This window comes from Manis pentadactyla, chromosome Y (assembly GCF_030020395.1).
Source record: "Manis pentadactyla isolate mManPen7 chromosome Y, mManPen7.hap1, whole genome shotgun sequence".
In the NCBI taxonomy this organism is placed as follows: Eukaryota; Metazoa; Chordata; class Mammalia; order Pholidota; family Manidae; genus Manis; species Manis pentadactyla.
In genome coordinates, this window is record NC_080039.1 from 32,939,330 (window position 1) to 32,956,157 (window position 16,828).

The window sequence follows — 16,828 nt, forward strand, 5'->3', positions numbered from 1 at the left end:
AAAGAGAGGGACTGCTGTGCTCAGCCGAGGTAGATATGAGCTCCTGGCACTGGCAGGTTCTGTGAGGCAAGAATATGAAGAGCGAGAACACAAAGACCACTATAGGAGGAAGGGATGCCTCCGCGCCCTTTCCCTTTGACTCTGAACACCAGAGAATGAGATGCACGTTCCTGGAACTCTGCTGTCGCACGCCCTTCCCCTGAAGGTTGGTGATCGTTCCACACTAGTCTATGGGGCTTTGTTTAGATGAGGAATGTCACAAATATCAGCCTTGTGCCAGACTGCAGAATTGGCTCAGAAGATGAAAATTCCTGGCAAGAAGTGTCTGGGACTATGCACCTAAAATCTACATGGTCTGGTGAGGGTTTATGTGAAACCAGCTGTGCACATCCTCAGCGTTTCATGTAGGTAAGTGTGACCGGGCATTTTCACAAATGTTTGTATCCAGGCTGTGAGAATTCCTACAGCTAAAAGGTAAAGAGGTCTGGGATTTCTTGGAGGAGCAAAGGAAAACCTTTCCGTCCTAATACAAAGGGATGTCTATTTTGCTGATTAGACTACAGGTGACCACGTTGCAACAATTCTTCATTACGTGTCCCTTCAGTCTCTTTTGGTTGTGCGGGACATCAGTTAGGGTCAGCTGCACCATGGTGAATAAGTGCATGGCATACATTATTTCAGGAGAAGCAGTAGAGACACACGGTATTGCAGACAGAAGGCAAGGATGATACAGAAGTTTGAGCGTCTGGTAGAGGACGCTCATCTCTACATGATTGACAGTTTTATATGGAGAGGGGGCGCTATTTCATGCCACTGAGGGTATCTGAGAAAAAAGATTACATGGGGCCCAAATTAGCATGCAGTTCTTTCTCACTGAAATTTACTGGCCTGCGAAGGAGGAGAACTACAAATATCATTGAAATCGGAAACAAAGACAGTTGAATGTTTCCAAAGGGAACGTATTTTCACCTGTTAGCATGGGTCATCTCACGGGGTTTTCCTTTTCAATGTCATGGTGATTGTAAATATGATGAGCGCACCCAAAGGCAGTGTCAAAAATTCATTCAATTTCTTAAAGCTCTATTTAATCACGTGGAGCTGTCAACTCAGCTGCTGATGAAAACCGTCTAGAGCCAAACATCGCTCTTGTAATTCATTATGAAATGGTGCTAGACATTAAAATGGGGCCACTGTTTCCAAAAGCGGGACTCAAGACTTGAAGCAGCGCCGCACTTCTGAAAAGTACCGGCGAATGGCCGGTTCCCTGGAGAAATTGGTGGCCGATGGCTCTGCAGTGGGACAAATCACCGGGCCCCGGGGAATCCCTCCAGGAGAACACAGAAGTGGAGAGCGCCCACGGGCAGCAAAGCCTTCAAAGATCTGGAGGCAAATGCAATAGCAAAAGGGAAGTCTTTGAAAAGCGTTGCTCCAACATTTTCCCCACTTTAAACTGGTTTTTATTGTAAGGATCCATCAAACTTAATGAGGAAACAAAGGGGAAAAAGGCCCCTCTATAATTTTATTTTTAATTGTTGCTTACAAGGAGTCATATGCCGTCATGGGTGAGATTCATGGCTATGGAAACTCAACACTGGCAGAGGACATGTAGGTGAGTATGTGTCTTTGAGAAGCCGATCTGTGAACATGTTTCCCAGTGTATAACATGCGATCCCCTTTGATTCAGTGTCCATGTTGGTATGAATCCATCCTAAGTACATCCAGTCCATAATAAAACTGTGGGGGAAGAATGTTCACACAAGGAAAATGACCAGCATGTGATGATATGTCCAGGGAAGGGGGCTTGCTCGTGGCCTTTCCCGTTGCTGCCCCAGGGGAGCATCACATGCGTGGTACATGTTGGACAAGCCCGGAGGATGTGTCCCTAGAACTGGAATTGCACTGAGGTCTTGGAAGACAGAGTGACGGATCCTGGAGCCTGAGAATATGTGCTTCCAGGCCGAAGGCAGTAACCAGTGGACTAGGAGAAAGAAGATGCATCCCTGAAGCTCAGGGCACAGGCACCAGATGCGCTTCTGTGGTAGGATTCTTCTGCACTCTCCATTCTCTACTGCAGCCCCGAGGGGCCTCCAGGCCAGCGGGGGGGTCTGAGGACACCTCGGCCCCTCTCACGCCTAAGCAAGCAGAGAGAGCATCTCCCACCCACGGCGGGGAGGTCCGCACAGGTGTCGTCTCACACAGAGCCAGACCATGAGAAGATAAGAGGCTTCCTGGCCATGAACACACACTGGAGTCACCAGGCTGCGGTACTGCCTCCCATAAGCAGGCAGAAAGGAAGCGTGTTTCATTTAGGGAGGCTGTGTAACCCACAGGAGTAAGGTGGGGAGCCTCATATGCGGGGCCAAGCTTCCCTACTCAGGTGGAAATAATGGCACGTAGAGGAGAAAAATTACGCAGGTTATATGATTTTTAAAGACATTATAATTAGAAAACAACGTAGGCTGCCTGGGTCCAAAACAAGAGTTCCTAAATAAATAAATGAGTAGACTCAGAAACGGAACTGCTGAGAACTAAAGAAATTTAACAGGAAAAAGGGACATGAAACTCCACATTGGACAGGCAAGTGACAGGGATGACAGTGCCTGAGTTGAGAGGTGACTGAGCCCCCTTCTAGACACATGGGATGCGTGTAACTGTGGATGGGGTATGACTATTTAAGTTAAATACCACTGCACACGTCATTCTTCATCCTGAAGTTTTTACCGCTGTGCTTGAGGACTTGGTACTCAATTAAGAGCGTCGACCTTGAATCTCAATGACTTGGTTCAAGGTCTAACTCCCTTACTTCCTACCTGGGGGACTTTGGGTAAATTCCTTAACCCATATATGCCTCAGTTTCCCCTTTTGTAAACCGAGCACAAAATATCACTGCCTCATAGTGTGAGGGTAAAGACTTAAAATAGAAGGTATAATATAATTCTTACTCTTCTAAAATAAGAAAGGGAAAGGGTCTTATCCACGTACAAAGGCGACGTGAGTGCGTAACCATCATTAACTTGCTCTTTTTAACACCAGCACCCGATTGCACAGAAGTCTCCTAACAATTGCCCTATTGATGAACATGTAGAATCTTTCCTTTATTCCCTCCTTGCAGAAGCTTCCTTGGACATAATAGCATTGTTCCTCTGTTCAAAGGGCTGACAGCTATTAATTTGCATATCTGGTGTTAAGTTCATCAACCTTGAGGAAAATGTGAAATATTTAAAGGCATTTTTAAGACTTTGACCTGCACCACTAGGTTAGCTGTCTGATCCTATGTAAAGTGATGATGAGCCTAATGGCATGGATAAATGATAACGTCTATCAAGCTCTCTAGAGGTGTTACCTCACTCAGTCTGAAGTCTATTTCAGACGGGACCAGCATGGAAATGAAATTCTTTGAAAAACATACCATAGCTGTGTTTGAAATGAAGAGGACATTACTTTTCTCATAGCCATTTAAAAATACTTGTATCTTTTTTTTTTTAATTTTTATTTCGGTACCATTAATCTACGATTACATGAAGGACATTATGTTTACTAGGCTCCCCCCTTCACCAAATTGCCATCACATCCCCCTTCACAGTCACTGTCCATCAACATAGTAAGATGCTGTAAAATCACTACTTGTCTTCTCTGTGTTGTACAGCCCTCCACGTGCACCCCCCACACACTATACATGCTAATCGTAATGCCCCCTTTCTTTTCCCCGCCCTTATCCCTCCCTTCCCACCCACCCTCCCCAGTCCCTTTCCCTTTGGTAACTGTTAGTCCATTCTTGGGTTCTGTGCTTCTGCTGCTGTTTTGTTCCTTCAGTTTTCTTTTGTTCTATATGAATGAAATCATTTGGCACTTGTCTTTCTCCGCCTGGCTTATTTCACTGAGCATAATACCCTCTAGCTCCATCCATGTTGTTGCGAATGGTAGGATTTGTTTTCTTCTTATGGCTGAATAATATTCCATTCTGTATATGTACCACATCTTCTTTATCCATTCATCTACTGATGGACATTTAGGTTGCTTCCATATCTTGGCTATTGTAAATAGTGCAGCGATAAACATAGGGGTGCATCTGTCTTTTTCAAACTGGAGTGCTGCATTCTTGGGGTAAATTCCTAGAAGTGGAATTCTTCGGTCAAATGTTATTTCTATTTTGAGCATTTTGAGGAACCTCCATACTGCTTTCCACAATGGTTGAACTAACTTACATTCCCACCAGCAGTGTAGGAGGGTCCCCCTTTCTCCACATCCTCACCAACATTTGTTGTTGTTTGTCTTTTGGATGGTAGCGATCCTTACTGGTGTGAGGTGATATCTCAATGTGGTTTTAATTTGCATTTCTCTGATGACAAGCGATGTGGAGCATCTTTTCATGTGTCTGTTGGCCATCTGAATTTCTTCTTTAGAGAACTGTCTATTCAGCTCCTCTGCCATTTTTTAATTGGATTATTTGCTTTTTGTTTGTTGAGGTGTATGAGCTCTTTATATATTTTGGATGTCAACCCTTTATCGGATCTGTCATTTATGAATATATTCTCCCATACAGTAGGGTACCTTTTTGGTCTACTGATGGTGTCCTTTGCTGTACAGAAGCTTTTCAGCTTGATGTAGTCCCATTTCTTCATTTTTACATTTGTTTCCCTTGCCCGGGGAGATATGTTCAAGAAGAGGTCACTCATGTTTATGTCTAAGAGATTTTTGCCTATGTTTTTTTCTAAGAGTTTTATGGTTTCATGACTTACATTCAGGTCTTTGATCCATTTGGAGTTTACTTTTGTGTATGGGGTTAGACAGTGATCCAGTTTCATTCTCCTACATGTAGCTGTCCAGCTTTGCCAGCACCATCTGTTGAAGAGACTGTCATTTCCCCATTGTACGTCCATGGCCCCTTTATCGAATATTAGTTGACCATATATATTTGGGTTAATGTTTGGAGTCTCTATTCTGTTCCACTGCTCTGTGGCTCTGCTCTTGTGCCAGTACCAAAGTGTCTTGATTACTGTGGCTTTGTAGTAGAGCTTGAAGTTGGGGAGTGAGATCCCCCCCTCCTCCACTTTATTCTTCCTTCTTAGGATTGCTTTAGCTATTCGGGGTCTTTGGTGTTTCCATATGAATTTTTCAACTATTTGTTCCAGTTCATTGAAGAAAGCTGTTGATAATTTGATAGGGATTGCATCGAATCTGTATATTGCTTTGGGCAGGATGGCCATTTTGATGATATTAATTCTTCCTAGCCAGGAGCATGGGATGAGTTTCCATTTGTTAGTGTCCTCTTTAATTTCTCTTAAGAGTGTCTTATAGTTTTCAGGGTATAGGTCTTTCACTTCCTTGGTTAGGTTTATTCCTAGGTATTTTATTCTTTTTGATGCTATTATGAATGGAATTGTCTTCCTGATTTCTCTTTCTATTAGTTTATTGTTAGTATATAGGAAAGCCACAGATTTCTGTGGTTAATTTTGTATCCTGCAACTTTGCTGTATTCCGATATCAGTTCTAGTAGTTTTGGGGTGGAGTCTTTAGGGTTTTTTGTGTACAATATCATGTCATCTGCAAATAGTGACAGTTTAACTTCTTCTTTACCAATCTGGATTCCTTGTATTTCTTTGTTTTGTCTGATTGCCATGGCTAGGACCTCCAGTACTATGTTGAATAACAGTGGGGAGAGTGGGCATCCCTGTCTTGTTCCCGATCTCAGAGGAAAAGCTTTCAGCCTCTTGCTGTTCAGTATGATGTTAGCTGTGGGTTTATCATATATGGCCTTTATTATGTTGAGGTACTTGCCCTCTATTCCCATTTTGTTGAGAGTTTTTATCATGAATGGATGTTGAATTTTATCAAATGCTTTTTCAGCATCTATGGAGATGATCATATGGTTTTTGTCTTTCTTTTTGTTGACGTGGTGGATAATGTTGATGGACTTTCGAATGTTGTACCATCCTTGCATGCCTGGGATGAATCCCACTTGGTCATGGTGTATGACCCTTTTGATGTATTTTTGAATTCGGTTTGCTAATATTTTGTTGAGTATTTTTGCATCTACATTCATCAGGGATATTGGTCTGTAGTTTTCTTTTTTGGTGGGGTCTTTGCCTGGTTTTGGTATTAGGGTGATGTTGGCTTCATAGAATGAGTTTGGGAGTATTCCCTCCTCTTCTATTTTTTGGAAAACTTTAAGGAGAATGGGTATTATGTCTTCTCTGTATGTCTGATAAAATTCCGAGGTAAATCCATCTGGCCCGAGGGTTTTGTTCTTTGGTAGTTTTTTGATTACCGCTTCAATTTCGTTGCTGGTAATTGGTCTGTTTAGATTTTCTGTTTCTTTCTGGGTCAGTCTTGGAAGGTTGTATTTTTCTAGGAAGTTGTCCATTTCTCCTAGGTTTCCCAGCTTCTTAGCATATAGGTTTTCATAGTATTCTGTAATAATTCTTTGTATTTCTGTGGGGTCCGTCGTGATTTTTCCTTTCTCGTTTCTGATACTGTTGATTTGTGTTGACTCTCTTTTCCTCTTAATCAGTCTGGCTAGAGGCTTATCTATTTTGTTTATTTTCTCGAAGAACCAGCTGTTGGTTTCATTGATTTTTGCTATTGTTTTATTCTTCTCAATGTTATTTATTTCTTCTCTGATCTTTATTATGTCTCTCCTTCTGCTGACCTTAGGCCTCATTTGTTCTTCTGTTTCCAGTTTCGATAATTGTGACATTAGACCATTCATTTGGGATTGTTCTTCCTTCTTTAAATATGCCTGGATTGCTATGTACTTTCCTCTTAAGACTGCTTTTGCTGTGTCCCACAGAAGTTGGGGCTTAGTGTTGTTGTCGTTTGTTTCCATATATTGCTGGATCTCCATTTTGATTTGGTCATTGATCCATTGATTATTTAGGAGCGTGTTGTTAAGCCTCCATGTGTTTGTGAGCCTTTTTGCTTTCTTTGTACAATTTTTTCTAGTTTTATGCCTGTGTGGTCTGAAAAGTTGGTTGGTAGGATTTCAATCTTTTAGAATTTACTGGGGCTCTTTTTATCATCTAGTATGTGGTCTATTCTGGAGAATGTTCCATGTGCACTTGAGAAGAATGTGTATCCTGTTGCTTTTGGATGTAGAGTTCTATAGATGTCTATTAGGTCCATCTGTTCTAGTGTGTTGTTCAGTGCCTCTGTGTCCTTACTTATTTTCTGCCTGGTGGATCTGTCCTTTGGAGTGAGTGGTGTGATGAAGTCTCTCAGAATGAATGCATTGCATTCTATTTCCTCCTTTAATTCTGTTAGTATTTGTTTCACATATGTTGGTGCTCCTGTATTGGGTGCATATATATTTATAGTGGTTATATCCTCTTGTTGGACTGAGCCCTTTATCATTATTTAATGTCTTTCTTTATCTTTTGTTATTTTCTTTATTTTGAAGTCTATTTTGTCTGATACTAGTATTGCAACACCTGCTCTTTTCTCTCTGTTGTTTGCATGAAATATCTTTTTCCATCCCTTGACTTTAAGTCTATGCATGTCTTTGGGTTTGAAGTGAGTCTCTTGTAAGCAGCATATGGATGGGTCTTGCTTTTTTATCCATTCTATTACTCTGTGTCTTTTGATTGGTGCATTCAGTCCATTTACATTTAGGGTGATTATTGAAAGGTATGTACTTATTGCCATTGCAGGCTTTAAGTTTGTGGTTACCAAAGGTTCAAGATTAGCTTCTTTACTATCTTACTGTCTAACTTAACTCGCTTATGAGCTATTATAAACACAGTCTGATGATTCTTTATTTCTCTCCCTTCTTATTCCTCCTCCTCCCTTCTTCATATGTTGGGTGTTTTGTTGTGTGCTCTTCTTAGGAGTGCTCCCATCTAGAGCAGTCCCTGTAGGATGCCCTGTAGAGGTGGTTTGTGGGAGGCAAATTCCCTCAACTTTTGCTTGTCTGGGAATTGTTTGATCCCTCCTTCATATTTAAATGATATTCATGCTGTACACAGTAATCTTGGTTCGAGGCCCTTCTGTTTCATTGCATTAAGTATATCATGCCATTCTCTTCTGGCCTGTAGGGTTTCTGTTGAGAAGTCTGATGATAACCTGATGGGTTTCCCTTTGTAGGTGACCTTTTTTTCTCTCTGGCTGCCTTTAATACTTTGTCCTCGTCTTTGACCTTTGCCATTTTAATTATTATGTGTCTTGGTGTTGCCCTCCTTGGATCCCTTGTCATGGGAGTTCTGTGTACCTCTGTGGTCTGAGAGGCCATTTCCTCCCCTAGTTTGGGGAAGTTTTCAGCAATTATTTCTTCAAAGACACTTTCTATCCCTTTTTCTCTCTCTTCTTCTTCTGGTACCCCTATTATGTAGATATTGCTCCATATCAATTGGTCACTCAGTTCTCTTAAAATTCTTTCATTCCTGGAGATCCTTTTATCTCTCTCTGCATCAGCTTCTCTGCGTTCCTGTTCTCTGTTTTCTAGTCCATTAATGGTCTCTTGCATCTCGTCCATTCTGTTTTGAGGTCCTTCCAGAGATTGTTTTATTTCTGAATTCTCCTTCCTTAGTTCTTGCATATTTCTCTGCAAGTCCATCAGCATGGTTATGACTTTTGTTTTGAATTATTTTTCAGGAAGACTGGCTAAATCTATCTCCCCAGATTCCTTCTCAGGGGAAGATGTAGCAGATGCCGAAGCTGTCTGGGTTAGTCTTGTCTGGATCAAATTTTTTTGCCTTTCCATGTTGACAGGTGCTATTGACTGTCAGCTGGGAGGGCCAAGGCTTTCCACTTGCTCCTGGCCTGTCTTTACTGGGACAGCTGCGACCCCTAGTGGCCTGTGTTTGGCAGTTGCATGTAGACTGTGTCTCCGTATCTTGTCCGGCTGGTATGGAGGAAGCTCCCTTGCTGTGGGCGTGGCCAGCCTCAGGCTGCGGCTCTGCTATGGCGGGGCCCCGGGAGGGGTAATGGACGGGGGGGGGGGGGGGCTGTTTGGCTGTTTACCTCCGTGAGGGGTCTCAGAGTTGTTGCCCAGGGGGTTAGTGCGCCTGGGTTTTCCTGGAGTTTCCAGCTGCTGGACTGTGACCCGGGATGCTTCCGTCCAGCTGTGAGGTCCCTGTCCCTTTAAGACTTTCAAAAAGCACTCGCTTTTCTTTGTCCCAGGAGCACCGGCTGTGGGGACCCGCTCACCGGTCCTGCTGCCCTGTTTCCCTAGCATCCAGGGCCCCCTGGGCACGTACTGTGTCTGCACTCTGGTGCGGGTGGCGGGGGCTGGGTGCTCAGCAGTCCTGGGCTCCGTCTCCCTCCCGCTCTGCCTGCTCTCCTCCCGCCGGGAGCTGGGGGGAGGGGCGCTCGGCTCCCGCCGGGCTGGGGCTTGTATCTCACCCCCTTTCACCAGGCGCTGGGCTCTCGCACGTGTGGATGTGGTCTGGGTCTTGTCCTGTGTCTTCTGGTCTCTCTTTTAGGGTTAGTTGTATTTGTTGTATTTTCAAAAATATATATGTTTTTGGGAGGAGATTCCCACTGTCCTACTCACGCCGCCATCTTAGGAAGTAATCTAAAAATACTTGTATCTTGTAGAGTATTTAATTGTACTTATTTGCACCTATTAACTTATTTTCTAGATTAAACATCCTACAATGGTCTGTATTACATTTCTTCCATAATTTTTGTAGTGCAGAGGACAGTGACATGCATCAAAAAGAAGAGGAAAATGATCATAATTCTGTTCTTCACTAGAGTGGGCTGTTAGGAAAAAAACGATCATAATATAATATACTTTTTAATACAGACGTCCTTGGCTGGTGGTCAGGTAGATGTTTACAGCCTCTAGCTGTGCTCATTGTCCTGCACAGTGTTTGTTAAAATTGAATCATTTGCAAGCATTTAAATACAAAAGTAACCATCAGAATGTTCTATGGCTTTTCTTGGAAATCATCTGGAAATCTGGCAATGCCTGCGCTCCTGCTTAGGGGCTAATGGCTGGAGCTGACAACACTTTCCCTCTCAAAGGAGCATTTCCCTTCTGGGTCCCCAAAGCTTCCCTCTCTAGAATCATACCTGCAGGCATCCGAGCTTCTGTCTCCTGGGCTAGGGTGTCTGCCATGCAACTGAGGGCTTTATGTTATCATTTCATCCACAACAGCCTGTAAATAGATGCCTTTTAAACAAACACTGTATGAATGTTCTATTTAAAGTGTTATAAATAAAAACATTTTATAAATGTTAAAAATAAATTTTCTTTTAATCAACAAGAAGACTTAAGCTCTCTTCAGTGTCCTTAAAGCTTAAAGAGCTCTCTCTCAGTCCCCAGAGTGGCCCAGCGAGGACTTGGACTTCTGTCCATTGACTCACAGCTGACCCACCATTTACTTCTGTGCTACTCTGCCTCCCCCCAAAGTTCCCACCAACCCCAGGTGGGCACAGCGCTGACTGTGCCTCTGGAAGCTTCTGACCCAGCTCTTGTTGTCTATGGCTGCTCCCTCCCTGCATTTGGACATCTTCCTGCCTGCGGGTGAGACTCTGGCTGTAGGCCTCCCTCTCACTGTTGCATGCGTGCCCTCCTTCAGGCACCTGTCTTGTCCTGCGTCCTCTCTTCCCATCTCTGTGTTCCTGGTCATTTCTCTCCTCCACTTTTCACTCTTTTGTCTGGCCTAGTCCATCCTTAGCTTTCTAAAATGCAGAAACAAAATTTTGTAGAAAAGTTGCCAGTTTTATTGAGAAATAATCGACACACATCACTATAGAAGTTCGAGGTGCACAGCGTGATGGTTTGCATGACAAGTGCTGTGAAATGATTACAACAGGTTGGGCTAACATTCATCATCTTTTTATGTTTTTAAAATATTTCTGTTCATGTATCCATTTCTGTTTTCTTGACAGTGAACACACTTAGCCTGCATAGAAAATATGGCTCACTTGAATAATTACATGTTTGAAATTTCTGTCGTCTTCGTATCCCCAAGTCCATCATTCTCTGCTAACTCTAGCTTCTGTCTGAGTTGTATCTTTATTAGCAAAAACTTAATGGGCTGAAAGTCAAGTCCTAAACATTCTGTTTGAGTAAATAGGCTAATTAACCATGGTTTGGGGAAAAAGTTCCCAAAAGCACTCGGTAGTTTGAAAAATAAACATCTTCACCAATTACATGAGGTGGAGATATGAGGATGCACGTTAATCTAACATCCCTGCTTCATGGTGCTTCTGTGTAACTGTACCATCCCATTTGTCCCTGAGTGGTCTGCATCTGCAGATTCACTCTGAGACTTCTGGACCCACTGCAGCCTCCCCGGCCTCAGAGGAAGCCCCTCTCCCCAGCCCCAGAAGCTGGCCTTCTCTCCATCTTTATTTCCTACTTGTACTCAAAGCCGTGAATGTTCTGATAGATTTTTATTATTTGTGGTGGATCTGATTACTACTTAATTACGGTATCTGCATGCAGGTGTTACCTCTTGGAGACCTTTTCATATTTAAGGTTATTATGTCCAATGGTGAAAGAAAATTCCTACCTAAACCTCCCCAAGTAAAGGTTCAGGGACTATCAGAAACCCCAAAGCAGGTGGAGAATGTCTGAGGCTAGAGGGACCCATCCAGATCTTCTAGATCTTTGCAGTGAAGGCGAACTATTCTTTTATGTTTTTTCCTGGGGGATTGGGTGGGTGGGACACAAGCACCGAAAGAGTTTTTCTCTTACTCCTCCCCAGCTGGACAGTTTCTTATCTCCCTGGAGGAGAACAACCTCCTTCCAGTGCCGTTCCTGAAGGGCTGTGAGAAATCACACGCGCCGAGAAGCCACACCCTCAGTTCAACGACTCGTCCATGACACGAATCTCACGCCCTCCTTGCAAAAGCCTGGGAGATGACAAAGCTCCAGAACCACCTGTTTTCCCTTCCTTCTTTCCTTCCTTTTTCCCACATAAAACAAAGAACAGATGAGTAAGCACAAAGCACACCATGTTAACAAATAATAAAGCAGGCTGAGAGGTAAGACGTGAGAGAACAGGATCGGGAGACCCCATCCTGTCCTCCCTTATGATTATTCTTAACCAAAACTTTTCCTCTCCTGCTGCCATACAAACACGTCCAGAGGGAGTCTATTTCCTTGTCACATTTGCACTTTTCTTCTTGGTAGTAGAGTGACGATGCCTAAATGCACCCAGCACACTTGATTTCTTCTTGCAGGCTCTCGATACCCGGTAGGCCTCCCCTCTCAGTGTCCGTCCTGCTGCACGCTCTGGTGTGTTTGTGCTTTTGATTATAGGGTTTTAGTCGGAGCGCCTGGAATTCTCCTTTCTTTGTAAAGCACAGGACCCCTTGCATGGCCCTAGAAAGGGCCTCATTTACTTTCCCTTGTTAAAGGTTTCATTCCATAAACCCGTGCCAAAAACGTGCGGCGGCCCTATCCCAGTGAAGCGCGCTGCAGAACAGAACTGCATACACCCCACCGGAAACAGCAGACGCGTGTGCAAAAAAGTGACTGAAATACACTGTCATGCGCATCACCTCTGGTGTTTATACCACAGCAAGGGGCGTGAAGAGTCCCACCCTCTAATCCAGAATCACACACATGTCACACGCGGTATGTGCGGTCCTCACCTAATCCCTCCTTCAGAACCCTCGGCAGAATTGGTCTATTTCTTTGAAAGGTGGGTCACTGAAATGTGTATTAGGATACTTTTGATTTCAAGAAGCAGACATGGAGGTCTGCAACCTCAAGACTTAAATGAGAATTGATTCGGGATATTACGTTTCTCAATGAAATAACTCAGCAACAACAACCAGGAAGCCCAGAAACAAGTCTGTGTCTTGAGCTGAAAATCACACACCTTCTGAGATCAGCCAGGAGCACAGCAGGATCAGCCTCCAGAAGTCCCAGCCTCTGAACCTCAATCCCGAATATCAGGCTCTCGGTACATCTGGAGAAGGTCCAACCTGACTTCTGCATGTGACCTTGAGTCAGTCCTACTACCGGGGACAGAACAACACTCCCGCAAGTGTGGGCATGGCCACTGGGGCCAACTGCTCTCCGGGGCTATTTCCAGGCAAGGGGGAGGAAGCCCTAGAGTGAGATACTTACAGCCGGTTCACCCTGATTTCACACCGCAGTGGAATCGAGGCTAACATTCATGAGGAATAGGAAAACAGAAACGAGGCAAATAAAATGCCTTTGTAACACAATGGAATTGAGGCTAACATGCATGAGGAATAAGAGAGCAGAAATGAGGCAAAAAATTTCCTCAGAAGCATGACGCAGTAATGTCATTAACCCAGTGAAAGCTTATTATGGAGAGAAAGGTGGTCAGCTCCTCTTAATTTTCATACATGGATTTAAGTGCTACCAGAGGAAGGCTAGGTTAGAGATGAAAAAGAATGTCCTGACAGCAAAAGTTATTAAGCATTAGCCAAGGGTTCTTGGTCATCGAAACGATCCAATAAAAGAGATCCAATACTCCGTGTTAAAAATCACTTAAGTCACCATTTCTTTTATATAAATTTGATTGTTATAAGAAGGCTTTGGGAAGGAAGAAGAATCACCAAGAGAAACTATTTTTACAATCCTATCTGACAGCTTGGGAATTAGGCGATCTCACAGCATCCTAAGGATGATAAATAATAGATATGACCAGTTTTAAGTCTGCTATTTTTTTTTTTTAAGATAGACTTGAAAGCTTATGAAGTTCTCTAAAGTTTATCACTTTATGTTTGGGATTCTGGGTCATGGGACTGTCCCTAGACAGCAGTTAAAATCACTCTCAAGTCAGACATGCCATACTCGAATACTGCATATTTATGAGAAGACCCTGTTTGGAATATTGTTGCAGCCAGCTTCAAACGCCAACAGCAAGAGATGGTGTCATTGGAGTTGTTAGCGAAGTTTACTAGAAAGGTCCTTGTATTCCATTCCAATATCTATGGAAATAAAAGACCTCCTGCAAGTTTTAGAAAATTGGAAATATGGAGACTTCTTGATGAAATATTGAAGGAAACGTACAAATGAAGTATTGTACCAGTTACATATTTGTGATGACAGCATATGTAAGTGCTTGAGTTTAAACATCCATATTTTTCAGTGTATCGTTATCAGAGTTCTTTCCCTAACAGCCGTGGGTAGCCACATGTCAATCATTCTCTCTCGTAAAGCCCTTTACAGTCATCATCTTGAATTCTACTTTCTTTCGTGAAAGTTCAGTTTCAGGTCTTTTGAGAGACCTTGCATGGGACACCCCATGTGTTACCCCGTACTGCATTGGTTTGGGTGAGAGCTGGTGATCATAGAAATGCAGCGATAAGGCAGTCCTGGAGCTGTCAAAATAAACCCATCGCTTTCCAGATTGTGATCTTCACATGTACCTCTCTACGCAGCAATGCCTCCTTGAATACTCCCCCCTCTCAAAGCACAAAAGCATGTCTACCATCTGTAGTGTTTTCCTGTTGCCTTTATCTTCTTATTGTTAGAAAAAATTATATCACTAGGACCAACTAAGAGAAAGTGTATGTACAGTGGAGTCATCAAGGATTAGCAAAAAGCTACCAAATAGAAGACACACACATTGTATTCTTTCATTCAAGATCTCTCTACCCATTGGCTAACTAACTCCAGTGTACTAGGGGCTTTGCAAGTTACAATTGCAAGAAAAGAGGCAATTGAAATATAACTGTCTTGCCTGAGGGTTTCAGCCCCGAGCAGGTTCACTATGGATTCGGTGAGATTGAAGAATGACAAAGAAATGTTCTTGGGGTAGAAGGGTTTATACATGGCTTTATTCTCCTGGTGGTAGGTCGAGCACTAGAATCACGTCTGCACTGAGCAGTATGCCAGCCTGCAATCCACCTCCATCTCCGCCTCCACCCAGAGTGCTGGGTGGAGCTCTTTATATAGTGACTCAGTCAATAATAGCTCATTGACTAGGGTGTGGAAGCAATAGCCTAGCAGTAGGCCAATTTCATCATCAAGTGGTTTAGGGGCAGGTGAGGATCCTGGCCACAGGAACTTCTGTTTTCTCCACAATAATGCAAATTCTTCTTTTTAATTAGGGAAAGGTCAGTGTGATGCTAAAACCCAGACTTGAAGCATGGGGACTCACTTTGTGTGTGCCATCTCTTTCCGGATAGCTCTGACTGCTGCATGGAAGGTGTTCCCTAATTACCTCTACACAGGAAATGGTTTTCCCCAATCTCCTCCTGGGGTCACATCATATTCGGAACAGTCTCCTGCTACCCTCTGCATGGAATGGAGTGTGGGAGGCACATTTTCCTTTATTCTCTGTGTCCACATCTTTGTTTTTCTGCCATTACTGTTGCTCTTGACCTGTTTTATATTTTTAAATCTCATTTTCCCAAGAACCTTACCTTAAGACCCAAGGGGAATCCTAAACTTTAGCTGTCTACCCTTAAAGAGTTCAGGGTCAGAAGATGAGAAGCATCCTTCCCTCAACCCAGCAGGCTGATCCATAGATGCCCACAGCTGTTGTGAACATGACTCTGCCAATAGCTAAATTCAAGGCCAATTCAAAGAGGATTTGGAGTGTTTTCTTGGTGTAGTAAATAAGCACAGTCGACTTTTAAGGACCACAATCCAAAGTAGTGTCTTTGAAACACAGATTTAAAAAAGTGTTGATCTTCCCTTGCTTGGTCCACAGAATCAGAACGTGATATGCTAAATACTTCAGCCAGAAGTGTTCAGTCTATATGTTCAACAACAGAAACCCAGAAACTGAAGCTAGACAACACTGCTGCTGCTCAATGGAGCAAAGCAGTAGAGTGTGTGTGTGTGCGTGCATGTGTGCACATGTGTATGCGTGTGTGTGCATGTGAGACAGAGAAAGAAAGGATAATGCAGAGGCTTGAATCAAAACTCATAAAATTCAGGGCCAGAGTGGAATAATTCTCCTTATTGGGAAGCATCACCAGCTTAATCACACAACCTGGGACTCAAGTCAGATGCACTTGACCGCTGGGGGTTAATCAGAAAGTTTCCAGACGGTAGTGTTAACACTTGGTGGACGTGTTCACTGGTTCAGTGGATCCAGGGGGTCCTCCTTCTCCATCTCAAGCACTTCCTTACTTTTGACTCCCCCAAAGTAGTCCCTCTCGGCTGAGTAAGGCTTAGGATGGGTGTCGCTTAACTGGAAGGTGGTTTTTCCCAATGAGGACTTGAAGAGGGGAGACAGAGAAGAGAGAAAAGCCAATAAAGGGTGTGTTCACCAGTGTGTACCCCTATGCAGAACATGCCTTAGAGTTACTGTGGGGAAAATTGGGAGTTTGTATGGCCAGGATCCTCCCCTGGCCCTAAAGTACTTGATGATGGAACTGGCCTACTGCTAGGCTACTGCTCCCACACCCATTAGCAATGAGCTGTTATTGACGGAGTCACTATACAAAGAGCTCTGCTGGTTGCTCCGGGCGGAGGCAGAGATGGAGGCGGGTTGTGGACTGCAGACTGTTGGATGCAGATATGATTCCAGTGCTCAACCTCCTGCTGGGAGACTAAAGCCAGGTATAAACCCTTTTACCCCAAGAACGTTTTGCTGTCATTTCTCAGTTGCACTGAATCCACAGTGAACCTGCCCAGGGATGAAACTTTCAGACAAGACATTTACCCAACAGTGCGGCTAAGAAGCTGGGACATTTCATACCAATTCCAACCATCCTTGGTTGAGGATCACTGGATGAGTCACTGCCCACTGTTTCTGCTCTGCTCCTAGCTGGGGTCAGAGGGTGCCCACTGGACTGACCCCTGGGGATGGTGTGAATGTGGGTTGACCATCACCAGCCTCTGGACACCCCACACCATTGTCCTGAAGTACAGTTGGAGCCGCACATGCAGATCAGCAGGGGTTCCTGTCTTGCAGATCTCCCAGCCCAGGAACCCACCCAT

The 16,828-nt window shown here is 43.7% G+C and overlaps 1 protein-coding gene across 2 annotated transcripts in view; it reads right to left on the reverse strand.

The window, feature by feature from the left end:
* LOC130678838 (steryl-sulfatase-like) overlaps positions 1 to 16,828 on the reverse strand; it is a 469,951-nt gene that overhangs the window by 47,309 nt on the left and 405,814 nt on the right. The window contains exon 11 of one of the 2 annotated variants that reach the window (XM_057496238.1): positions 10,828 to 10,847. The exons of the other annotated variant lie outside the window; for it this stretch is intronic. Coding sequence (XP_057352221.1) covers positions 10,843 to 10,847 — 5 coding nt within the window. The 3' untranslated portion in view covers positions 10,828 to 10,842. Of the gene's footprint in view, positions 1 to 10,827; positions 10,848 to 16,828 lie in introns of those variants that run through there. 2 annotated transcript variants of the gene reach the window in all.